General features: G+C 40.8%; 1 protein-coding gene across 6 annotated transcripts in view; it reads left to right on the top strand.

The window, feature by feature from the left end:
- The window catches only part of pard3aa (par-3 family cell polarity regulator alpha, a), a 395018-nt gene that overhangs the window by 273169 nt on the left and 94022 nt on the right, over positions 1 to 27827 (top strand). For all 6 annotated transcript variants that reach the window (XR_014534054.1, XM_083544220.1, XM_083544221.1 and 3 more), the window contains 2 exons: positions 2045 to 2287; positions 8179 to 8392. Coding sequence is in view for 5 of the 6 variants with exons in the window: in XM_083544220.1 (XP_083400346.1) it covers positions 2045 to 2287; positions 8179 to 8392 (457 nt within the window). In the remaining variant the exon portion in view is untranslated. The remainder of the gene's footprint in view (positions 1 to 2044; positions 2288 to 8178; positions 8393 to 27827) is intronic.

The following is a 27827-nucleotide window of genomic DNA, read 5'->3' on the forward strand; positions in this document are numbered from 1 at the left end:
CTGTGAAAGTGTCGTTACGCTTTTGCAGCTCTGCGTTCTTTCCTTAATGCAGAATGAGCTGTTGTGCTTTGGATCTGGTTCTGGTGTTGCTTGGTTAAAGGATCAAGAGCAGATTAGCAGCATCTCAAGCTGCTAATGCTTTAGAAAGAATGAGAACAGTAACTGTTCCAACGTGGATTAGATCACTTCCACAAATGGCGCTTCCTACCAACGATTCTATGCAACTCGCTGACCTGCATACTGCGATTCTGCCGAAGTGGTTTTCCGAGCAGACGGAGGAGGTAATGGATTTCAAATTGTTTTTTTCCATGCGATTGGGAGTTTATTTTGGTAGGCCGCTCTCTGTTTTGCTTCACGTCTTTCAACCTGGAGATCCGCTGCGAGCTCATCAGCCACCGAACATGCTTCATTTAGCCTGCTGGAAATAAGTCGAGACCCTTGGTTGAAAGGAAGGCAGAGCATTTCGGGGGCGAGAAAGATGATCATGTGGCGTAAAGACGCGTGAGGGTGATCGACAGCTATGTTTACACAGATTGTCACCATATGTGTGATGACACTATGCAAACGTACCTTTTAGGCCGATATCCAGGCGATCTTTAAAGCCCAATCTCCTCATGGCTCAAGCTGAGGAAATACGGGCTTGAACCAAAAAAACAAAAAACAGCTTTTGATAAAAAAAAAAAAAAAAGAAAAAAAAAAAATTTGACAGACGACCCTACAGCATGTTGGTTGTGGGCTGTTGTTCATACGACACGTACAAACTGACATAATGAAATACTGAGGTCTCGCTTCACTAAGCTACTCTAAACAAAAAGCATCAGCCATTAGGAAAAAGTAATTCTGGCTGTCTGGCGAACTGTGTTGGCTTTAAACAGAAGGAATGATGGCTGGAGCTGCAGCTCTGTAGGCCGTGCGGGATTTTCTACATCAACAGCTCTACTGTTTGACCTACCATGCTTCATGGGAGAAATGGCACTTTTATCAACTCTGTCAACAAAACAGAAATAATAAGCCAGGCTGTGGTCCTTGGAGTAGAAGCCGTCTGTCATTCATGCCATGTATATTTATATATTTATATATCATTTGCATGTTAATTATATTTGCGTGCATAATGAAGATCCATTATGCTGTACATATCAACGAGATGTAGTCAAACGGACCAGTAGCTCTGCCCAATTCCTGCTTCTCCTTGAGCTGTTGAACCTTTTGTCTTTGTGTGTATTCCTTCTACCTATTGCACATTTTTTTGTGTGTAATTTGGGTAAGCTCTAAACATTTATCTTATCCCAAGCACACAGGTGGCTCCGGGAATGTGTGTTTGGCAACTGCTCCATTTACGCCTACCTGTATTCAGCCCTCCCACACACACACACACACACCGATCTATGATCCAACCAACCAAGTAGTCCTGCTTGCTCATTGTGTCTCTCTGCAGTGTAGGATTAATGCTGTGTCTCAGCTAGAAGTTGGTGTAAGATGGAGCGTTGTGTTTCTGAAGGGTAGACCCAGCATACAGATCATGCGGCGTGATACTCCTATAAGAAGGTTATTAAGCAAAGAGAAGCACGAGTTGATTTGAATGCACTCGATTTTGTCTATTTGGTCCGTCCTTCAATCCTCTCTAGCTTCTAAATCTCCGTATCCCTTTCTCGCTTTCCCTTGGCCACCCACCAAAGATAATGGGCTTCAGGCTTGTGCCATATACATCAATGCCTGTAGTCTCACTTTTATGTATTTCTCCCTCTGTGTTCTGCCTTTCTGCAGCTGCTTCTCTTTTTAAAGTGTATATATATATATACTTTTCAGCCCTTATAATATGAGCTTGGCTTATTTACAAACCGAGATAAAAGGAGTTAGAACCTCAGGAGCTTGAAGGAAAGTAAGCATAGTGACACGTGGAATTTCCAGATTCTCATTTATCTCTAGTCGGAGGAGTTTTTGGTTCACGAGACTGCTTTGTTTAAATAAAAATGTCCTCATTTTAAAGATGGAGGTGCACTTAGAATGCTATTTTGGTTTAAATGTCGTCTCTCTTTTCCGAAAGGTAACTCCACAAGAGATGTAGGGCCGAATCTGGGCCTGAAGAAATCCAGCTCTCTGGAGAGTCTCCAGACGGCCGTGGCAGAAGTGACTCTCAACGGGGACGTCCCCTTCCACAGGCCCCGTCCCAGAATCATCCGTGGGCGTGGTTGCAACGAGAGCTTTCGTGCGGCCATCGACAAATCCTATGACCGACCTGGTATGATCGTGGTGGGGGATGAAGAGGAGGATGAAGGCATGGAGACATGTAAGTGTTTGCACACAACCGGCCTCTTACATGGCTAGATCAGGTTCAATCATTTCTTATTTCTTTACCTTTAAAAATAAAAAATGAAAAATATTCCATGAAATCAGGAGCCGATCTACCGGGGTGGCACGGGGTGGTAACCGCCACCCTAAGAAAAAAACATTGCCGCCCCATCTGCGCCCCAGCACTGGTAACGCAATGTATAAAATATCAATTTAATCAGTTTTCTCGACTGCTTTACAGCAGCGGTGCTCCAATGTGATGACATAAAAAATATATATACCCGTAAATTATGGCAATAAATCTCATCTGTCTATCAAAGGGTAGTCTGAACAAACGACTCTCAACAAATGCTTCGGTTTAGTGATATCAAAAACATTCACCAGCCTGATCACTGACCACAAAAACAAATGACTCTATCTGTCTCTTTTAACGAATCGAAGCGTTTGTATAAATGTGCATAAAAGTACATTATTATAGTTAATTTTAATGATATTTTCGCATGCATTAATGATCAGGATTTTCTGAACTTTTGCCAAGTGACGTCACGTGACATCACTGTATTGTTCGTCATACAGTTTTGTGCAGAACTAAAGAAGTTGAATGTTCTATGATGATCACAAATTGTTCTGTATTGTTGAAAGATTTATGACCAAACTTTTGATGTCACCCATATGAGGATGGGTTCCCCTTTGAGTCTGGTTCCTCTCAAGGTTTCTTCCTCATATCATCTAAGGGAGTTTTTCCTTGCCACTGTCGCCACGGCTTGCTCATCAGGGACAAACGCACACCATTCACCTTCACTGTTGTTTTCTGTAAAGCTGCTTTGAGACAATGTCTGTTGTGAAAAGCGCTATACAAATAAACTTGACTTGACTTGACTTGAATGTTCCTTACCATCTCATTTAATTTGTTTTACCAATCCAGAAATCAGGTTGAGGTCAAGTCAGTCACACGCCTTTATTCATTGTATAAAGAGTAATATAAAAATCTGTGCCCCATAATGTGTATACATTCATTATGTATATCATTCCTTGAATCCACAAGAACCATGCAAGGATGCTTACTTCAGTGTTGCCACCACTCATAATTCCCTTGCCACCCAATACATAATTTTCTAGATCTTCCCCTGCATGATATTAGATACCTGTTAACACTTGTGATGGCGATTGGTGCTGTAGCCACCACAAGTAAATTGGTACAGTGGTGTGAGGAATTTCTCCATTTTTATCTAGGTCAGGCTTCCCCTTACTGAATCCACAGCCAATCAGCATCTGCTTTACTTCCATATTACTATTCATATCAGCACTGACCGTGCGAGCTCCGAGGCGTCCCTGCTGTCTGTTTTCCCTTCACTAGGGACTCCTTATTCTCATCTTCCTCGTAATGCTTTAAGACTTGAAGCAATTGAGAATCCTTTGTCCTGTTTACCGGCAGAAACAGTTTGTCCTTCATTTCTCCTTGCAGTCCTTAGTGAATAGAGCAGCCGACTTTTTTATATATATTTCAGCTATTATGAGTGTCCTTGTTGAACGTTTATCTTTATATACCGGTATAAATTTTTGTCCCGAAAGGACTTTGTTCTGGGTGCGTGCGCGGGAAACAGCACTGCTGGTCCTGAATCAGCCATCGGCAACACTTTGTCCTCCTTTTTTCATTGAAGTCTGTGTGATCTGGTGTTTCATTACTCACAGTCGTGTTTTGGCGGCTAGACCGAGCTGTCAAACAAGCCAGACCAGGTAATAACAGCAGCTTGCCGCAGGAGCCTCCTTGTTCTCCGTTAAAAGCTTCTATTCAACAGGGTTGGGACATTACTTTAAAAAAAAAATAGGGGGGGTGGGATCATTTTCCTGAGCTGCTTTGTTCTGCTATGTTGTTTCTGCATGCCACTAAATACTGCCTTATCTTTCCCTGAGAGAAATGAGGGGCAATAGATTCTGCCACAAAGGTATATTGCATTTCTCCCTTCCTGATATTCAAATAAGTCAAACGCGTTTTTCAATTTAGATAAAAGCAGCCTGCCTGTGTCTGTCCCCGAGGTTAATAGTCAGAGTTGACTGATAAGGGCAGGCATTCTTTCTTCACGCTGACTTTTATTTACATAAAATCCCACGTCATCTGGGGGAAAAATGTGTCAGCGGCTGATATCCTGCCAAGAAGAAGAGAAGATTTGAGCTGGGAATTTTCTCTGTTCTACACTTCTGAAATAGCAAACTTGCATCGCGTTTCAAGCAGCGTGACAATTTCATGAATCCATCTGTGACTTGGGAGGGAAGAAATGAACACCTCAAAGTAAAGAGGCTAATGATGGGGCATCAAAAACTCTTTCTTTCTCTGTTGTACGGCAGAAAAGTTTTTAATTATTCAAACTCAAGTCTTTTAAAAAAAAAAAAATTATTTACCACTCAAATGGCAAGCGCTGAATGTCTGCTTTACTCGCTGCAATGGCTGTTTTGATGGAACTGCTATTGATCTGTTAAAGCCGCATTGACTTCAGTGTTGCATCTCTTTGTCAGGCTAATGAGCAGTTTTTGGTGAAATCAAGGGTCCAATTTATACCTCTCATCAGTTTCTCTCTTTTTTTTCGCCTCTTTGTTCCTTTCTGCTTCGGTTCCATCTTCGTCAAGACCAGATTGAGTTTTTTTGGGTGTGTGATAATGACGGGATGAGTGCTTGCCTACACACACACATACACACAGATACACTCATCTGGGCCCCCAGGAGGCCTGAGCGATTACCATCTCCTGTGTGTTATCTGAGACGGCATCATTAGGAGCTGCAGAAATTAGCACGCTCCTCTAATCTCACAGCCCGATTTTAATTGCCAGATGCAGCTCATCCGTGTAGCTACACCGCCTTTGCACTTAGCGGCGCGATAAGCTCACACACATGCGGGAAATGAAAGAAACGAGTGATAAAAGCGATATCAACTTGAACATTGTTAGTGTAATCATCTCCTGAACAATTGAAAGGATTTAAGGGGAAAAAATAGTAGTGCACGACTAAAAAGATTTTTGCCCACCAGTCCTGTCATATTGCATTTCACGGCCAGTTTTCACTTTCCTGTGCGAAAGGCGAAGACGATCCTGAAAACTTCAAAGAAAGAAAGCAGAAAACAACATTGAACATAGCAACCTTGTCCCTGTTCCATTGTGAACTAGCAAAAAAAAAAAAATTCAAAAATCATGGCTGCCTCCTTGTTTCCTCATCTTGGCTTTTCTGCCTGCTTGCAATCTTTCCCTCTTTCTTTTTGTAGATATTAATAAGGTATTCACACATGTTGAACATCAGGTACAATGTGATATTTCAAGATCTCTACCACTGCTAAGCATTATGCTAAAGCACTTAGCATAATTAGCAGCTGCTTTTATTTCCTCTCCCACCCTCCTTTGCTCAATTCAGAGTTGATTCAAACTTACAATTACTGACAGATTAATTACATTAGATGCAGCAGGGCATCCTACATAGAAACTGCAGCTATAATCAGACTGATGGTGAAATGAAAATGAGCTCATTTGCTTCATTCTAATTGTGATTAAAATGGTATTTTATGTGCACCATTGCTGGGAAAGAATATAAATGCTAGTTATAGAATAAGCAAACCCTACGCAGCCGAAGTAAAAACTTAGCATGTAGTCAGGAAATGCTGCTGTTGTCATTTTAGAGACTATATTGACACTGGATCTGGAAGTTTAGATAGATGGCAAGCAATAATGTAAAAGACAAACGCTTTTAAATGTAAGCAATCTCCATGAAAGAGAATTGTGTTAAACAAAGAGCAGAATATTAGCAAGAAAGCGTATTTAAAGAACCCGTGTCTGTGGACTCCTGCATATTGCCACTTCTTTTAATTGTGTCCAGAGAGCTGGAAATCAGTCACATGAGTTACCACTGAAGTTAAACTACTCTTTAAATGAACTCAGTGTCCTACTTCAGATGTACAGTTACACACGTATAGCTAAGCTGTGCAGGAATGAAATGTATTATGAGACATATTGCTGGGACGGTTTTGCCTTTCTAATAAAATAAAGCCGCATTACTTAACTTTGATCTGTGAACAAGGTGAGCTCAATATATAGAGCTTAATTCAAAGCTTCTTTCATCCCTGTAATGAGTGTAAAAGGAGTGTTGTTCTGCCTAAAGAGCCCAGAGAGCCAGTCATTCTTACTCTCTGACCTGACAACTACAGTTGAAGTGTCGGCGAATAGAGAAGAAACAGATTGTCACTTTTGTGTAAAGGATGGAAAATACTTTCTTGTTGCCTGTGCAAGTCCTTGTAAATAAACAACTCAATGTGCATGTGTTGCAATACCAGCATAAATATATTGGGGGCAGTATACCATCATGTGACTTCATCTCTGTAACAATTGTATGAATTAATGCATTTTAGATGCATGTATTGCTCTACATACACCTTTTTATGATTAGTGATCTAATTTGAAGAACCTCACATGACTGTGGGGAAGGGGGCGGTGGTTGAGATGTTCTGATCAGAAGGTCATGAGTTTAAATCCCACCCCTAATAAGATGCCACTGTTGGGTCCTTGAGCAAGGCCCTGAAACCTCAACTGCTCAGTTGAATGACTTAGATAATTGTAAGTCACTCTGGATAAGGGCGTGTGCCAAATGGCACTAATGTAAATGTACATTTTCCAAAAAGGTCTGTTTATTACAGATTATTCAGAATAGTAAAATGATGCGCAGTGTGAAGTCTGAATACCAGGATGTGCAGTTAGAGAATAATTCTATACATGAACTAGGGTTATGGGATATTGACGACAAACATCTAGATTTTTTTTTTTATTTATCGATAACAATATTTTGACGATATTTTGCTGAGTGTGTTATTGTGCTGCTACCTTGAGGACGATCGTGGATAACTGACTCCTACACTTTTTGATATTATTTATATTCTGTGTGGTGGTCAGTTCACAGCAGTGACTGAGACGAATCATTTTCAATAAGTTTACATTTTATAAAGCCATGTTTTCTAAAAAAAAAAAAAATTAATAAAATCATCTTTCGGGTCGAATTCCTACATTAGATCAGTCAATTCAAATAATAAGACATTTTGTCTGTTACCAAGCTAATGAAATCAGTATTTTATAATATATTGTAATCTAATATAAATAATATACATTTTGAAATATGATAAAATTTAAATAGCTGATTTTTTTTAGAGAAAACCCAGCACTTTTTGTGTGATATTGATGAACCTATGGAAATGATATAAATGTACACATTTTCTGCCCCTACATCTTGAATTGTGATCATTCTCAATGCATTTTAATCGACTGAACTCTAAATGCGCACACACACGTGTCTAATCCACTAGACTTCATCACGTAATGTGTGTGTGTGCACTCTGTAGGTGTGTTTTGTTTGGGTTTTGTGCTATACAGTACTCGATAATGTCAAATGGCACATTGTTAAAACAACAATTACGATATTATCGTAGACGAAATATATTGTACACCCCTAACATGCACCACTATGTATATATAACCAATCAGCAGCCATCTGTTATGGCCCCAAGAAAAGCAATGCCTATGTGCTGAATGTTTTTTTTGTACATTATAGGTTAGAGCATTTGGCAGATGTTCTTATCCACAAACTGACTATGATACGATGTACAATGGTAAAAGGAATTGTGTGTATGTTTATAGAAGTGTGAGATCAGGTTATTAATTGGTTTATATTTAGACAGTACATTATATGGACTCCTCCAACTACACGTGACTCCAGAAACAGTAATGCAGTGTTTGTTCTTGTATCAGTGCCAACAGTCAGCAGTTTAGCCCTGAGCCGCATCTCGATTTGATCTTTTCCCCCGTAAGTCTCTTGCAATCTTCCAATTTGTTTCTCTGTCTTTCTTTGTCTGGGTGTCGCAGTGGAGGAGGACACGGAAGAAAGCTCGCGGTCCGGCCGGGACTCCGTCTCCACAGCGAATGACGTGGCCTTTCCGGCTGGAGCGGCTTTCCTGGACGGCCAGGTGAACAGCGGACGGCCCAAAGACGAGCAGAGGAAGGAGAAAGGAGGGAAGGAAAAGAAGGAAAAGAACAAAGCCAAGAAGGGTGTGCTGAAGGGCCTGGGTGACATGTTCAGGTACACTTAATCCAGATGAGTAGAACTTATCCCCTTTCCTGCATCTGTGCAGTGCTGATTCTGTTTCTGCTGTGTTTTTGCAGGAAACTCTAAGCTCTGACCTGCTAAATAGCACTCACTTATAGTACCTTTAGACAAAACAGCCAGGTAGCCTGAGGCAGTTTAAACACATGGTTTATAACAAGCAAGTATGTTTTATTTATTCTGCAGCACAGCCGGGGCTGAGACAGAGAAACATAGCCGAACACACTTTTTGTCTTGTATACGTTCATATAAATTCAGGAGCCATAAAAAAAAGTACACAATGTTCCTCATAAACATAATGTATATTTGGAAACATGCACAGATTTGATTTGAAGTTGAGGGCTCCTGTGATCCAGCTTGGGTAACTTTGAGAGGAAATGATGCAAGGCCAAGCAATGACTTGTGTGAAGTCTGCAAGTCTGTCAACTTGAGGTTGTGAGAAAGCCAGAAAGCCTTTATATCCCTCTATCCTGACATCAACCTCACTAGTGCAGACTCATCACAGAAGCTCTGAGAGAGACATGCCTATTTTCTTTTTTTCTTTTTTTCCTTTAGTGTTATTCTGCACAAACCGCCCTAAAGTGGTTATATTGTAAAAACTGCTGAAAACAGGCTTTCTATTTCTGCATTTTAGGAAATGTGGGGAAAATGAAATCGGATGTGCAAACACAAAAGTTTCAGATCTGTTTCAGATCAGCAACACATTTATGCCGTCACTGACTTTGGCCCATGTTTTTAGTTATTACACGCTGCAAAGTTGTCAAAGGTCAAAGTTTATATTCATCGTGTTTACATGCTGAGTGCTATTTTAAAGGTATTAAGTATTCTAGCCTGGGGGTCTGCATGAATATTAATGAGCAGTGGGTGTGTTCAGAGAAACACTGTCTTCTTCTTTAGGCTTCTCCCATTAGGGGTCACCACAGCAGATCATCAGTCTCCATACCCCCCTGTCCTCTACATCTGCCTCTTTCAAACCAACTACCTGCATGTCTTCCCTCACCACATCCATAAACCTCCTCTTTGGTCTTGTCCTCCTTTTTGGTAGCTCCATCCTCAGCATTCTCCTACCGATATACCCCATGTCCCTTCTCTGCACATACCATCCAAACCATCTCAATCTCGTCTCCCTCACCTTGTCTCCAAAGCGTCCTACATGCGCTGTCCCTCTAATAAACTAATTTCTAATCCTGTCCATGCTCGTCACTCCCAACGAAAACCTCAGCATCTTCAGCTCTGCTACCTCCAGCTCCACCTCCTGTCTTTTACTCAATGCCACTGTCTCTAATCCATACAACTTCGCAGGTCTCACCGCAGTCCTATAAACTTTCCCTTTCACTCTCACAGATACTCTTCTATCACAAATCACACCCGCTATCACTCTTCTCCACCCACTCCACCCTGCCTGCACTCTTTTCTTCACTTCTCTAACACACTCTCCATTACTTTGCACTGTTGACCCCAGGTCTGCAACTGCACCACTCCACTACCCTCCCTCTCATCCACACACATGTACTCTGTCTTACTCCTACTGACTTTCAATCCCCTTCTCTTCAGTGTGTACCTCCACCTCTCCAGGTTCTTCTTCTTCTCCAGGTACCTGCTCCCTACTCTCACCACAAATCACAATATCATCTCCAAACATCATAGTCCACGGAGATTCATGTCTGACCTCGTCCGTCAACCTGTCCATGAACCAGTCTGTCGTTCCTGCTGCACACTTCAATACTGTCACACTGTCCTCATACATGTCCTGCACCACCCTCACATACTTCTCTGCCACACCAAAGTTCCACCATTCATTACCACAATTCCTCTCTTGGCACTCTGTCGTACACTTTCTCTAAATCCACAAACACACAATGCAACACCTTCTGACTTTCTCTATACTTTTCTATCAACATTCTCAAAGCAAATAATGCATCTGTGGTGCTCTTCCTCAGCATGAAACCATACTGTTGCTCACTGATGGTCACCTCTTCTCTCAGCCTGGCTTCCACTACTCTTTCCCATAACTTCATGGTGTTACTGATCAACTTAATTCCCCTGTAGTTACTGCAGGTCAGCACATCTCCCTTATTCTTAAAGATCGGTACCAGCACACTCCTTCTCCATTCCTCAGGCATCCTCTCACCTTCCAAAATCCTGTTAAACAATCCTGTTAAGAACTCCACTGCCATCTCTCCTAAACATCTCCATCCTTCAACCTGTGTGTCATTTGGTCCAACAGACTTTCTACTCTTCATCCTCCAAATCGCTGCTCTCACTTCCTCCTTACTAATCCTATCCACTTCCTGTTTCATCATGTCCACATCATCAAACCTTCTCTCTCTCATTTTTCTCATTTATCAGCTGCTCACAGTACTCCCTCCATCTTCTCAACATCCTCAACACCCTCCATCTTCTCTAGTCAAAACATTTCCACCTCCATCCTTTATTCCTCTAACTTATTGTTCTAATCCTTCCCAGCTCGGTCCCTCTGCCTGGCCAATCTGAACAAATCCTTTTCTCCTTCCTGAATCTCACGTTACAGTCTTCCTCCTTCAGTTTCCACCATTTTATTCTTCTTTGTCCTCACTCTCCTCCTCTTCTTCTTCACCTCCAAAACCATCCTACAGACCACCATCTGATGCTGTCTAGCTACACTGTCCCCTGCAAACACCTTCCAGACTTCAATCTCTTTCAGGCCCACCTGTGTCCCCACCTGTGTGCACCTTCCTCCACTCTTATACGTCACCCTATGCTTCTCCTTCTTCTTAAAATAAGTATCACCACTGCCATTTCCATCCTTTTAGCAAAGTTTACCACTATCTGCTCTTCCACATTCCTCTCCCTAAAGCCATACCTACCATCACCTCCTCATCACCTCTGTTCCCTTCACCTACATGCCCATTAAAGTCTGCCCCAATCACTAATTGTTCATTCCTTGGTACACCTTCTACCACTTCATCTAACTCACTCCAGAATCTTCCCCTCTTCCATCTCACAGTTGTAAAGCATAAGCACTGATGACATTTAACATCGCCCTTTCAACTTCCAGAAACTCTCTTTACCTCCACTACACTCTTACTGTACTCTTCCTTCAGACTCACCCCTACACCATTTCTCTTTCCATCCACACCGTGATAGAACAGTTTAAACACACCTACAATGTTCCTGGCCTTACTCCCTTTCCGCTTGGTCTCCTGAGCACACAACATATCTACCTTTCTCGGTCATTGGTGGCGGTCATTGGTAACCTGAGCCTCGACTGATCCGGTATGAAAGTCTGATTGGTGATCGCATTATTTTATCTGGCACATGTTTTATGCTGGATGCCCATATATATATATATATATATATATATATATATATATATATATATATATATATATATATATTCATTCAGCGAACTTGAACACAGCCGAAGGACAGGTGTAAGAAAACAGTTAGACTAAAGTTAGACGGGTTGGTAGGCAACATGCTAACTTGTTCTATAGTCTAAATGCGTGTCCTCTGCTTTAGGCCATGGCAGTTTAAGGCCGCGTTCAACGCTGCCTCTGCCAAGCTAATTAAACACAGGCTGCTGTTAATTATTTTAATTTGGTGCTCATTTGAATGCGGGATAAATTAGCTGTGCTCTTATCAGTGCAGTAAGTTGTTTCATGGCGGATTAGAGTAATGGGATTAGTTTGCTGAGCAGTGCACCATGCATAGCGCTGTAACGAACAATAAAGATGACAAGTGTTTCCAGGTCATGTTTCAGGAACTCGGAGAGGTCGCTTATCAAGGCCACTAATTTGCGCTTTGCTTCTCGTTAGTTTCCTGTGGAGCAAAGGAAGTCAGTAATTATAAAGGCACAATCGTGCCTGTGCTTGTACACACACACACACACACACACACACAGCACACATTTCTGTATGTGTACTGTGTCTGTCTTTTAGAGAGAGTTTGATTACCAAATGAAAATGAATGTGCGTGTGTGTGTGTGTGTGTGTGTGTGTGTGTGTGTACGCTCTTGGTGAAATGAGTTTGAAGATTGTGCTGCTCCTGGCTGAAAGGTTGTGAGAGTCTACCCCCGGGGCAGCGGGTGGTTCGGCCCCTCTCCCTCTGCATCATCTCTCTTCATTAGAGTCAAGTGGCAGTACCACTTATGAAAGAGAGGCGGGGAGAGAGAGAGACACACACACACACACACACACATACCCCAAAATGTACACACTTCTTTCCTATTCTTTTTCTAGCTTTTTAATCATTTCTTTCATTCCTAAAGTTTTTTAAATAAACAAACAAACACAAACACCTACCTTCTAGTATTTATTTACTTTATTCTATTTTTTATTTTTCCCTTTATTTATATTTCTTTCTTTCTCTCTCTCTCTCTCTCTCTCTCTCTCTCTCTCTCTCTCTCTCTCTCTCTCTCTCTCTCTCTCACGCACGCACACACACACACACACACACCCCTAATAGGGGAGGAGGTCTGATTGTTGGTCCTCACTGTAACTCCTCCCCATCATTGTTATTTCTTTGTTTGTGTTTTTGTTCACTCATGTATGACGTATAATGATTTCGGGACAGACAGGCATACACGGTAAACATACACTGCTAAGTTCTTCTATAAAACACACACATACACACACTTTCCGTGCAAGGAGAGCTTTGCAGCGTTGGCAACACACTGCAATTTGAGCTCATCTAAACGCCTGGCTAAACATGCTCTGATGAGCTCTCACCACGGAGCTTAATGCGAACACTGATTGGACGGCAGAGAGAGCTTAATGGCTAAAGCAAGGATGAGAGATGGACAAAGAAATTGAGTGCATAGCGGCATGGGCACAGAGATTTAGAAAGATGAAGAGGAAATGGAGGGAGATGAATAGCGTTTCAGAAAAAAAGCAATCTAAATTTTAAATAGGGACGAGTGGTGTGAGGAGAAACAGGGATGTGTTTAGGGTTAGATCAATACAGCTGATGAAATATAGAACAGAAAATCTTAACTAATGTAATATACAAGTGTGATGGAGTAACATCAGTATAGTACACAAAAACTTCAAGCATGATTAAGTCAGAGAAGTGATATGGTAATAACTATTACTACTATTACCACCACTACTATGTACACCATTACTACTTCTACTACCACCACCGCCACCACTATTGCAACCATCACCATTACTACTATTACCACCACTACTATGTACACCATTGCTACTTCTACTACCACCACCGCCACCACTATTGCAACCATCACCATTACTACTATTACCACCACTACTATGTACACCATTACTACTACCACCACCACTGCAACTATCACCATTACTACTTTTAACACCATTACAACTTATACTCCCACTACTACTGCAACCATCACCATTACTACTATTACCACCACTACTATGTACACCATTAGTCAAGTCAAGTCAAGTTTATTTCTATAGCGGTTTTTACAACAAACATTGTCTCAAAGCAGCTTTACAGAAATCAACAGTCAAGGTGAACGGTGTGCATTTATCCCTGATGAGCAGCCATGGCGACTGTGGCAAAAAAAAACTCCCTTAGATGTTATGAGGAAGAAACCTTGAGAGGAACCAGACTCAAAAGGGGAACCCATCCTCATTTGGGTGACATCAAGAGTTGATCATAAATCTTTCAACAATACAGAACACTGGAGAGTGAGAACTAACATGAGCACTGGAGTGTAAGATTATAAGTAAATGTTCTTTCTACAGTCTTTAGTATAAAAGTAGGAGCTACTGAGGTCAACATCTGTGATTATCACAGATCCAGCATCAGCTTCTCCATGCCAGAGCCTTTAAACACTCCAGGAGGTCCAATGTCAAACTCCACACATGCAGTGGGATCCAATTGGCACTGGTACCTCTCTAGATGGTTCAGGATGTTTGCGAGTTTGGCATCTACTTCTTTAAGGTCCATAATCTTCATTAGGTGGGACGTGACTGGACCTGGCCAAACCTCAGAAAGCCTTGGGATGGGGAGAGAAAGAGAAGCAGTGGAGAGAAATTAGCGTAGCTGCTGTTTATGATATTAACAGCACAAGTTGATAATGTGCATGTAATCATATATTCTGGAGCACAAGGTTGTGATGTGATGTGTGTGATGTTGTGTTATGTGTAGGCTTTGCTAAAAAGATATGTTTTTATTCTACACTTAAACTGGGTGAGTGTGTCTGAGCCCCGAACACTGTCAGGAAGACTATTCCAGAGTTTAGGAGCTAAATGTGAAAATGCTCTACCACCTTTAGTGGACTTTGCTATTGTAGGAACTACTAGAAGCCCAGAGTTTTGAGATCTCAGGGAGCGTGATGGATTGTAGCGTGTTAAAAGACTGGAGAGATACATGGGGGCCAAACCATTTAGTGCTTTATAAGTGAGTAGCAGTAGTTTGTAGTCTATTCGAAACTTAACAGGAAGCTAGTGTAGGGACGATAAGATTTGGGTTATATGGTCATATTTTCTTGACCTAGTAAGAACTCTTGCTGCCGCATTCTGAACTAACTGAAGCTTGTTTATTAATGACGCAGGACATCCACCTAGTAATGCATTACAGTAGTCTATTCTGGAGGTCATGAACGCATGGACGAGCTTCTCTGCATCGGATATAGACAACATACTTCTTAGCCTAGCAATATTTCTAAGGTGAAAGAAGGCTGTTTTTGTAACTTGGTTGATATGATTTTTAAAAGATAATTTGCTGTCTAAAATAACTCCCAGGTCTTTTACTGTTGAACTAGTGGTTACAGAACATCTGTCTAAATGCAGGTTGAGATGCTGGTGCTTCTGTATACTAGTTTTTGGGCCGATCAGCAAAATCTCCGTCTTATCAGAATTTTAAAGTAGAGAGTTATGGGTCATCTAATCTCTTAGAATTTCCTTAACACACTCAGTTATCCAGGTTAATTGAGCCGTATCGCCTGGTTTAGATGAGATATATAGTTGGTATCTTCAGCATAACAATGGAAGCTAATTCCATGCCTTCTAATAATATTTCCTAAGGGAAGCATGTATATTGTGAAGAGCAGGGGTCCTAGAACTGAACCTTGTGGCACGCCATAGTTCACTTCTACTACCACCACTGCCACCACTACTGCAACCATCACCATTACTACTATTACCACCACTACTATGTACACCATTACTACTACTACTACTACCACAACCACTACTGCAACAATCACCATTACTACTATTACCACCACTATTATGTACACCATTACAACTTATACTACTACTATCACTGCCGCCACCACCACTACTATTATTATTATTACCCCATCACTAATACTATTACTACTACCTTAATCTTCAATCTGCAACCACTACTATCACAAAGATGGCAAAAGTACACACATCCTTCACTCAAGTAGAAGTACAGATACTTTTGTTTTAAAAGATTCCGGTAAAAGTTGAAGTACTGACTACACTTTTTTACTCAAGTTAAAGTAAAGAAGTTTGTGCTCTGACATGTACTTAAGTACAAAGTAGTTATTGCTGGTACCTGGACCCCACATTATTTTAATATATTAATATAAAGAATACAAAATGTTATCTAATGAATGTATCCAGGCTGAACATCCACCATATAGAACACAAGCAGAGAAAAGATGATAATGATCAGGAATGTCTCTGTTCCCAGTCATGTTTACATCACTGACTCCCTCTGTCTCACCTATGGTAACCCCAGACTTCGTGTTACCTTCTGCCTGCACGTTGTTAGCTTTTTAAACTAGCCTAGATAGATAGATGGATGGATGGATGGATGGATGGATGGATGGATGGATGGATGGATGGATGGATGGATGGATGGATGGATGGATGGATGGATGGATGGATGGATGGATGGATGGATGGATGGATGGATGGATGGATGGATGGATGGATTATTATTTGCAATACAGTGCTAATTTGATCCTGGAATTTGCTTTATTTGCCGTACTTCTGCCGACACGATATTATTCCAGAATATTAGTCATTGTTAGGACCTTTGCATATGGATTTAAAACTCAGTGTTTTTCCACTCAACAACAGAATCTTGTAGATATCTAATGCCAGTTAGCATGCAGACATCATTGGATGGATCAGGAATATCTGCATTAAGATTAATATAAATGTGAATAATGGTAAGGCACATTGTATTTGTCCTAAGAACGTTTGTGTGTTTTGAGATCCTACCCACCTCAGGCCTAGCCAGCATCTTAGCCTGCTCAGTGGAGTCACATAAAGCCATCTCCTCCCCAGCCAGTGAGGCAAAAGCCTCCATTTCCAGAGGTAATTAGGTGTTGTTTATCTTCTGTATGACTGACTGCCCAACCTGCTACCCATTACATTTTCCACTGTGCACGCATGTGTGTCATTCTTTGCAAAGCTCCTGGAGCAGTGCATGATGGGTTGGGTTTGATGAGTGAAGGGGATGCTTGAGGAGATAGAGAATGAGGGAGTAGGGGACATAAATGAGTGCAGTGAAGTGAACTAGGGCACAAGGAGGAGGGAGCAGAGAAGAAGCACTCGGTACATATCACACATGTGGTCTGGGCATCACTGCCTTCCAGGGAAGATGTCCCTCTATGACTAGAGTTTGTGTTCACAGTTAATAAGGTGTAATTAGAAGAGCTGGAACAACAAGCCTCCCTACTATTACCACCTTTATATGACCTCTAAATAAGCAACCAGTCTGATAGCCATCACATCTCACCTTGAGTAAGAGTGACAGCAAGCCCGACCGCCTGAGGAGAGACAGACTGGAGCAGGGTGAGAGAAAGAGTATGGGGAGCATCTTTGTTATTCTCAGAGCAGCAGCTAATAGCCCCTTGAGCCTTTTTGTTCCAGATTTGTCCTATATATCCTGAAATGTTGTCTGCTCTGAGCTCCTTCATGTACATTCAAGTGGAAAGCTTCAATACAAAGCTAACACTCTGTTTTCATGCCACTCTTGTCATTAGCACGCACACGTCCGTTTGAATTAGCCGAGCTTTGCACACATGAGCACAGTTTAATCAGGAAAAGCCTATCATCAGGGACCATTCCGTATTAGCATTCTTCCTTCATTTACCGAATAGATGTGATGTGTAGAACTTTCTCTTTCACTGCATATCTGTATTCTAATCTTTAGATTTTTTTATTATTTTGGTCTCATGGTGAATGTCCAGGTTCAGCAAATACAATAAAAAATGTACAAAAAGAAAAGAAAATATCCAAAGAGCAGCAGAGGAATATTGCTTTGTTCTTTCGATGGTGTGAGGGGAGATATTGAACTGCTTTTGAAGTGTTTACTTTCTCCTGCATAGATATTGCATAGAACTTCTCAGTACAAAGAATGTGTAAAATAATCTGTTGAAATGATTAAAAGAAAAAAATGTAAATATTGAATCTGCTTTAACAAATCCCTCGAGGTCAGTGTTGAGGTGTTTCTCAGAAGTCTTAGAAAAAGCAGTATATTCATAGTGAAGCCAATATATCTGGCTTTATCTATCTTTACCGGATATGTTTCACCAGACCCAACAGGGACCTCAATAGATAAACATTCGACCAGACTGAATGCAAATATACGGCACGAACATAAAGCGGGGACTATAAGTGTGACCAGGAGAGCAATTTCTGACACGCGTCTACTGCTAACCCTCTGGATCTGTCTGGTCCATCTCTCACTTCAGCTTCTTCACACACCTCCTGTCCTTGTGAATGGACCTAGAGGGACACCTTAAAGGTCTTCACTTTGAAAAGATTGAAAACAGTTCACGTCACCCTCGCTCCAGTGTATAATTTCACCTGGATGCTGTAGATTTGCTGCCTGAGATCTGCTGCTGCAATCGAAAAACACTGTCTTTTGCTCATCTGAGCGTTCACAATCGGCTCACATGTAAGCACACTTGTACATCTACACTGATCAGGCATACCTTTATGGCCACTGATCAGTCATAACATTGACATAATATTGTGTCTGTCCCGCTTTTGCTGACGAAGACAGTAGCAATATCAATTATTCTAGGCCATCCATAACCCTTTTAAATCGTTGCACCATTTTTTCTGCTTCCAACACATCAACTTTGAGTTCAAATGAGCTCAAAAAAATCAACATCGGAATGGAGCTTGAATTTTGAGTGACGGGTCGTTTTTTTTTTGCCATGTTGCCCCTCCAGATCATTTCTATTTTCTCACTCAGTGTGAGGGCACTTGGAAACGGCTAGTTGTCCATCGCTTTTCCTGGGATTGCTGCTTTTGGAATGACTATCCTCCCATGCACAGCTGTAGCCCCTCAGGGCAGGCCAGAGGTTGTAGAAGTGTACCGCGCTAATTGAATCTGAAACCCTTCAAATGAAACAGGAGCCAGCAGCATCTTTTTACTGAGCAAGCAGACTAAAAATGACCAAATCCTGCAGGGATCTTGTTAAAGAGAATGATTTAATGTTGCAGTGTTTTCCATGAATCTCGGTTTTCACTAGAAAGCGCGCATTGTTGTTTCGTTGTAAGGAATGCAACCCTAGAAGACGTACCCAGACACACACACACACACACACAAAATCCATGTGTCTGGTTTGCAAAAGCATCCAAAACACCAATTATTTCTCTGATCAGCAAGCCACCCTGCCTATCTCATTTTTTTTCCCCACTATAACTCTATTACAAAGCGACACAGTTTTGAGGAGCAGAAAAGGCCCAGAGCCATTCCTTTATCTCCCCGGGGAAGAGCTGAGCGTTAACGAGACAACACAAAGGGCCGTGAAAACAGCATGGCCCCATCTGCTCAGACAAATAGCATTTCAGATGCTGAGACTGAGGAAAATGAAGATGGTAAAAGAGGAGGTTTTTTGTACTGTTTAACCAGCATGAGTACAAAACGTGGCAGGACAGGTGAACCCAAGCACTGTTTGAATACAATGATGCAAAATTGCAGGGCTTGGGAATGGCTGAAAACGTTGGATGCAAAGTATCAATGGCCAATGCAGTGAAAATTATTGCACACTCCATCACGAATGCATCGGGACCCGGAATTTAATACATAGGGGGCTGTGCATAAGAGAAATCCTTCTACACACACCTTTGGTTTCACTACTCAGTTCTCCAAATGATCTAAGCTATAAAGACAATTGTCAATGAATTGGTTTTGTATTGAGAGTAAAATAAATGAAGTGCTATAGTGCAGGCACATGCACCAAAACTCGCACGTCATGAGTGCTGCTATGAACATGTTATGACTCTTCTTCTCCACACGTAAGTGATTTTTCCATCGTTAATCTTGCAGACAAATTTAATTGTTTCTTTTGGGGGGGGTGTTTCTGCCATTTTCTCAACTGTCAGAGAGAACGAAGAAGGATAGCTCTGGTCTCAGATCAGTCCTGGTCTAGGACATGGCAGCTAGATGACTCAGTGCTTTTTTTTTTATTAAATTGTTATAACTAACACTTAAAAAACATCAGTCTGAAGATGCTCTTAAGGGTTTGTGGCTTTTGTGAATGTTACTGCCCTCATGTTGTGGCTTGGAGCGTTAAATGGCACGCTCATTAATCATCAGCATTCGGAGATCGCCCTCAGACAGTGTGCTCCCTGCAAGAGATGCGACACTAAAACTTTTGTATTTTTGTCTGGAGCTGTTTGATATTTCGATTGGATTTGGAAGCGTTTTAATCCACATTAGAAAGCTTTTCAGTATGTAAATATCTCATCGATGACACCTGGCATGAGTACAGGCTTGGAAAATTCACAACCCTCAAGAGTTGTGTTTCTTAAAAGGCTTCATATTGAAGAATGGAAAGACTAGTTTTGTTTACAAAAAGTACTTTATTTATCCACGTTTACACACAACCACCTTCAAAATAGTCCTCTTGCAAAGCAATTCAGTGCTCCCAGAGATCCTGTTACTTCCGGAACGTGTTTATTCTTAGTCTTTATTTGAAAGCTTGTCAAGCACCTTCTGCGATTTTACGCTGGATCTCCGCAGTGGTGTGAAAACGGCGACCTTTGAGCTGGATCTTTATCTTCGGGAAGAGTCCACAGGAGGCAAATCTGGCTAGTAAGGTGGTAGTAGAAGTGAGATCATGTGGATTGTTCTTTTACGAACAACATACACAAGTTGACGAATGGTTTCGACATTCTCGGGGTTTGAAGGTTCCGTGATCTTCCTGATCTTTTGACGTCTTCCAGCAATGTTCTTCCGTTCTTGAAGCGCCCGCCGCTCAAAACACCTTGAACGACTCATTACATTTCACATACACCGTATGTGAAAAGTATGACATTGCCCAGTTTCATGCCGAATTTAATGTTTGCTCTACAAGTATGTTTTAACTTGCTGTCCATGATGACATCGCAGACGTGGTAATGCACGTGGTCAGAATTAGCACCATTAGCCTAATTCTGATACCACCTCATACACCAGTGTATTTTTTTGTTACTCCATAGCAATTCCATGGGTTTTACAGCTTCTGTCAAAAATAACCTCTCTTTTATACAGCAGTGTTACGGGGAGTTAGCAAACCAGCTCAACCTGTGTATTTGCCATTAGACGTTGATCATACCACGCTGGACCAGATATTAAGACAAAAATTAATACCAATAACTTTAAGTTTGTATCGCACACATCACACGAGTTCCTGGGTTTTTTTTTTTTAGGTTTTTTTGTTTTGGGGCGTTTATTGAATAATTAAGGTAGCGTCCTTAAAAACTAATTCAGTTCCCCCCGAGGAATGCAGGTCTATTATTGCATTTATTTCTGTAATTGGAAAATAAAGACCACTTGATCGCTTGTTCATCCTGCCATAAAATGTTGCAGAAGAGTTGGCACCGGTTCTATGACTTTCATTAGACTACGATTATTCATTGACAATGATTCATCATCTAGCTATAAGGTGAGAGTGATTAATTAGCCGTAGCCATAAATGAATGAGCTGCTGTAGTTTTACCCTCTATCACAGAAAGTATACAAGTCAGAGTGTTCCTAACAAAGGAAAACAGTGTTTTCGATTGGGACAACAGATATGGAAAACTACTAGATGTAGTTTTTGTGCCCTGGAACAATTACTGTGATTAGATTAAAGTTCCGAGAACCGCCATTTATTAGAAGCCTATTTGCATGAACGTTTGCATGCATTCTTTCAGTCTTTTGTCCATTCTATATTATGAGTTAGGTCGTGTTAAAGCACCAGACAGGAATACAAATTACTCATTACTAAAACACGGCTTGAAATCATGCATTTGCTTACATGTTCATTTATTGTAGACGGTTTTGTATAGAAAGTCGCACAGGGCGATAATGAGGAAAAGACCGGACTGAATATAGGAATTTACTTCTTTATTGGTTCATTAACAATACTGAGAATGATTATGGGAACATGTCATCACACTACCTTTTAAAGAAGGAGAGTATAGTGATGCTTTTAGATATAAAAATAGTGTGTTCAATTAGAGCCTCTGTATTAAATACACATCCAGCATTTTTGTTAGATATGTTTGCATTTGGAGAAACAAATGGTGTAAAAGCAGATCTTTTTATAGGATATATCATATTATTCACAAAGTCAGACTGGGATTTTTACAAAATTGTGCACAAAATAGATAGACATGACAATAGTGTTATCTAGAAAACCTGTGGCCTTGCCCTCTTGTGAGAAATTAGTAGGTTTGTATGAATTAATCTGTAACTAAGGAGCCGAATAGATTATATTTTGAGCTGATTAATGAGAGTAACATCACCAAATCACAAATCTATTATTCAATGCACATGTAGGTGTTGCCATATAAACACCAGGTTAAAAAAATCTGCATTGATTTTAAGAGCTTTCACTTTCCCAGACTTGTAAATGTGATCAATCTGCACACCACAACAAGTCAGAAAACATTCTCTGTGATCTCTTAACGCTATGATGTTTGGTGCTATGCCTTATCCTCAAATATAAAAATAAACTTGTTTTGTCATAGACTGCATGAATCATTGAAGAAAAAGTTTGATGGTCGGCATTGGCACTCATTATTCAAGTCACACATCACCCTCTGCCTGATTTATTTATGGATTAGAGCTTAACAAGCGAGACTCATGGCGTGTTCACGAGTTCAAACCGTACCATTATATATTCATGATGTAAGGGTGGCATATCTAGGTCACCAGCAGTGATCTATTATTCCTGTGAGAGTTCTTGCTGTTTCCTTTCCTCAGTCTCTGTCTCTTGTTGATGACACGCAATTCACATAATCGCAATGTTCTGAGCTCTGCAAACTCTGGGAAGAGGTTGAGCCTTATAAACGTGCACGGTAGACGCAAACCAGATGAAAGTGCAGCTGATAAATAACACAGAGGTGCTTTATTTACCTTCAGTATTGCTCTAGCGTTTGTTCACGTTTATCTGTGACACCGAGACAGAGACACAAACAGAGTCATGTCCCTGTACACATTTCTGTTTACCTTCCAGCATGTTGCTCTCTATAAATTAGTCAGACGTGAAATGATTAATCTGCTGGCTAATATGTAATAGACTCGACTGCCTGAAATTACACTGCTGTGTGTATCCTCAGGTGTGTTTGTGTGTTTCACTTCCAAAGAAATCATCTCTGATTTATGAGTGTCCGTGGGTAAATTCGATCATTTCCTCATGCAGCCCCTCCTTACACGAAGATATATACGGCGCAGGGAGCGTATATGACGTTAATGTCAAATCCTGTCTTACGTTTCCTGTCCCTTGCAGGTTTTATTTGTTCAGATGGGTGTCATGGCAACAACATATGACCAAGCTACAAGACATTTTGGATGTGAATAACAATATATAAACACATTTTATATATATATATATATATATATATATATATATATATATATATATATATATATATATATATATATATATATATATATATATATATATATTTTTTTTTTTTTTTTTTTTTTTTTTACACATCTTTAAAGACCTATTACTATTTGTGCTCGACTGATAATTCTGCTTAATAGCTATAACCTGTTAGCAACATATCACTCTTAGTTTGCACAGTGTATGAACTAGCTTAATGGAAGATACTAGCATGCTAGCTTACTATCAGCCTCAATTACAGGTTTACAAAATAGAATATTTACTCTAATGTGATCCAGCCTGGTAGCATGGTGTAATATTACTTAGCTTGTTACTGAGCTAGATGTAAGACAGCTAGCAGGCAAAACAGGTTATTGGTTTTATCTTAGCAATACTGCTTACACTGTGTATATATTTACGATATTCATTCATATTCTGTTGCGCATCTTCACCATTATTTGGTGTTTCTGTTTGGGTGGTATACTTTCTCCACAGATTCCCAGATCAAGTCAATCATTAAAAGTCAGCTGGCTTTTGTTTGTACAGAACTTTGCATGCAGATTTACAGGGTATTTTCCACCGCAAGCAGTGTTAGCATAGACCAAGGAGAGCCTGTAATTTTAGATCCAGACACTTATCCCTGGCTTTACGGAAACTCCCCACACACCATTACTGTAGATGAAAGACATCATATCCTAAGAGTGAATAACCCAGCTGCATTGAGAGAGTGGGTCAGATTTACACACTTCCATATTTATTAGCTCCTGGGTCCGACTTTGAAGCCAATTTTCATCAAGTAAATCAGGGGAAAAAAGGAACAAATAGCTTTCATCTCACCATGTCTGCAAGATTTTAGCCATGTTATGTGCTGTTGCTAACTAATTCAGTTCAGCTCGCTGGAGTCAAGCCTCCAAGAGGGTGTTGCCAATGAGGCATCGAGGCATCTGTTCTGCTGGCTTGTGGCGGTCTAATACATTACGAAGACATGCAACGTCTGCCGATTTGTGAGGCGCATAGGCTACACCAAAATAACATTATATCCTACAAGGTTTAATTTCTGTCTGCCAAGAACAAAAACATGAGACGATATAGGCCACTGGTTTGTCATGTTGTGAGAATTCTGAAATACTTGTCATCTCACCACTGTTTTCCTGTAGCTTTTCAGTCAGCTCGAGTCAGTCTGGCTATTCTCCTCTCTCATTAATAAGGCATTTCTCCCTATAGAGCTGTCTCTGGATGTAGTTTTTGTTTTGACCCATTCTGTGTTAGCTAGCTCACTTATTTCCTATTCGGATGTTTTTTTTTAGGAACATTGACCAAAGCTCTTGACCTGTATCAGCATGATCTTCACCATTCTGCTGCCACCTAATCAGCTGATGAACTAGTTAACTGACTAAGCAGGTGTACATGTGATCCTGTTAAAGTGGCTGATGAGTGTGTACGTGAGCATCATGCTAACAGGCAAAAACAAGGCCGCACAGAAGAGTCTGGTGTATCGGATTGAAGTTTTGAAAGTACAGAAGAGGAATGCTAATTACCAGCTCATCATGTATTCATAGCTTTTGCAGAACAGGAGACTCGGTGCTGTTTGCACATAACCGACTTCAGTTTTCCATTTATTTTCTTGCTGTGTTGACCTTGAGCTCCAGAGTTAAGAGTTGAGTGAATTTGGGCTCATGATGGGGTCTTTAATAGTGTGCAGAGAAACAGAGGTGAGGACAGACACAAATAATGCTAGGCTCGGCTCTTTTTGGTGAGGATGAAATACAAAATGCTAAGAGCAGTCTCAGGCAAAAGGGGGATGTGTGTAGAAGAGAGAAAAAAGAAATACTGTCCTTATCATATGCACTGGTTATAGATTACGTGTCACAAAGCACATATGTATATATGCACCGCCTGTGCATATATTTCTTGAGCGTGCAAATTGAGGCCGTGTGTGTAAGTGTATGGTGACAGTTATTGGGGAGAGCTATACCATGTGTTTGTGCGTGTTCTAGGGCGCACAGGTTCGGTCTATGAATCCCATCAAAATCCCATTCCAGATTCCTGCAGTAATGCCATGAATGTATTCATCTTGCACACATGCACATGCACACTCCATCTCAGCTGGGAGGACCCCCCACTGTCTCCCTCTCCTTCCAGCTTTTCATTTGCCATTTCATTTTTTCGTGTTATTACCGCTGCATGACTCGAGTTGGGCGTCGCCTTCCATGGCTAAAATGAATGAAAAACCATTTCACTTTTGCCAAAAAAATTAAATAAAGCGTCTTTCGGACCCTAAGTTGTTTCGATGCCTCAGGTGGGAAGCAGTAAAGTGCAGGGGGATCCTGAAACCTCACGCCACTCAGCGGCACAGGAGCATCACATCATGGGTTTGATCTCCTTTCTCTACAACCGGCCTTGTTGCTGTGTGTAAAGCCAGAACTGACAGCCAAACGCAGGAGTGACGTCGCGGGTGCAGGATAATGAGCTCCACAGGGAGAGAGGCCTAAATGCAGCTAGTGGGTCATAACATCAGCCAGAGCGGTGAAGGCCGTCACCAGGGCAACAGCATCGGCATCGTAACTCCGGTGCATAATGATATTCTTGTTAACTAAGGCTAACTAGAAAATAATACAGAGAGGTTTTTACAACGTACACCTTCTCGCAATTAACTGCTCCTCCTCCCTGCTTTCTTTCACTACTATCCAGTATCATCTCATGTTTCTCCAAGCTGGCTGGGCTTTTTTTTTTTTTGGCTGCCTCCGCCCTTAAGGAAAGAACCACCGCTTACTATGGGAGGGAATAAGGGGGGGGTGCAGGACACATCCGACGTTTCCTCTCGTTCTTCTCTCCTCTTCTAACAAGATGTTATTAAAGTTACATGCTGCTGTCTGGACTCCTGCTCCACTCTGCTGCATAATATGGAGACTAGAGCACAAAGGCTTAAGGCTTCTCTCTCACTCACACACACACACACATACACACACACACACACACACACACACACACACACATACACACCAGGTTAAATTTTTTTTTTCTTTAACAATTCTACAGTTACTGTAAAACTGCAAAAGGTCACCGAGACGTGAAATCTATTAAACTACAATGCTGTAGAGTTCTGATTGGTTAGAAGGTGTTGATTAGATTTCTGATAATACTTTTTTTCAAATCAGGTTTATAATGCTGCACTCCATCTAATAGTTTATGAAGCAAGTACTCGTACAGAGACTTGCATAGATGTGATAATCTAACTAAATCTAAACTTATACAGGGAGTTCTTGACTAGAAAATATGGTAAGTTGAGACCTGGCCTAGCCTACCCAGGAGTCTTAAAGAATAGTGATCAGTATGAGATAGTAACTGAAATCGAAAAATATTTTTCGAATATGAAATCGAAAAATCTTAATATTCAGACTTAACAATAAAGTGAAATCGTGTATATGAAATTTTCTTCAAGGGGATGTTTAACTTACATTAATAGTACGAGTCTCCACTGTCTGTGCTTTATATCTGTCAATAAGATTTCTACTACAGTTAAGTCTTTTTCTTGCTCTCTAACATGGTGTCATAGGAGAGAAAATAAAGGTTGGTGAGGAAAACACAGACATATATGATAACTGGAACTTTCTGCTCCTGCAGTTTCTAGAATACAAAACATAACCAGAACAAAAGCATGATGCTGATTCATCTACAAAATGTAATTGTTAGAAAATTGAGTGTAATAAAACACACTAGCACAGACATTTTGTAGAAAAAGAATCAATATTGGGACGGGAACAGCAACTCCCAGTTATCGCAACACCCCCTCGTTAATTATTTTCCTATAACAGCACACTTCCATGTGTGAGGCCTTATTTGGGAAATCATTTGGGAATAGCCACCAGCATAATTAACCCTTGATGTAATTGAATCATTTTTCAGTGACCCCATACTATATAGAATATCATTCGTTCCTGAATGAGATATCATTTCATGTTATATTGTTTTGTTTTTTTCTAAAAAGATTTTCAGTTTTTGTTGTACACATAAAGCACATTTTCCTCTAAGTACGTACACACAAAAACATTTTAAGTGGTTTGGTTTTTGGCCAATTCCTGCCCACATCTGCCAGTTTCTTTCCTGGGTTGCCTGTTGCAGATAATTTGTAATGTATCTTTGTAGAAGTGCATTACAAATGGGTTTATTAGAGGGGGAGTGTGCATGTAGGAGGTTTTGGAGAGACAAGGTGAAAGAGAGAGGATTAAGATGGTTTGGTCACGTGTGGAGTAGAAACATGTGGTATATGTGTAGAAGAATGTTAAGGATGGAGCAACCAGGCAGGGAAAAGAGGAAGGCCAAGGAAGAGGTTTCTGGATGTCTTAAGGGAAGACATGCAGGTGGTTGGTTTGAAAGAGGTGGGTGTAGAGGGCAGAGTGGCATTGAGATGGAAGGTCTTAGTGGACTGCTACCAGATTAGATGCCTTCACATGCACCATTAGTTGGTGGTTGAACCGTTCTGTAGTAGGACACTTTATGTTCAGAGCTTCAAGTTATCCAGGCCATGTGTTAAGGACATGCTTCATCATTTAATGTATGTTTTCTTCTTCTTCGGCCATCCTGTGATTGTATTACAATCTATTCACTCTGTGCCATTTGTGCACCAGACTCTGTGTAATACAGACT

This window comes from Silurus aristotelis (assembly GCF_946808225.1).
Source record: "Silurus aristotelis genome assembly, chromosome: 1".
Classification (NCBI taxonomy): Eukaryota; Metazoa; Chordata; class Actinopteri; order Siluriformes; family Siluridae; genus Silurus; species Silurus aristotelis.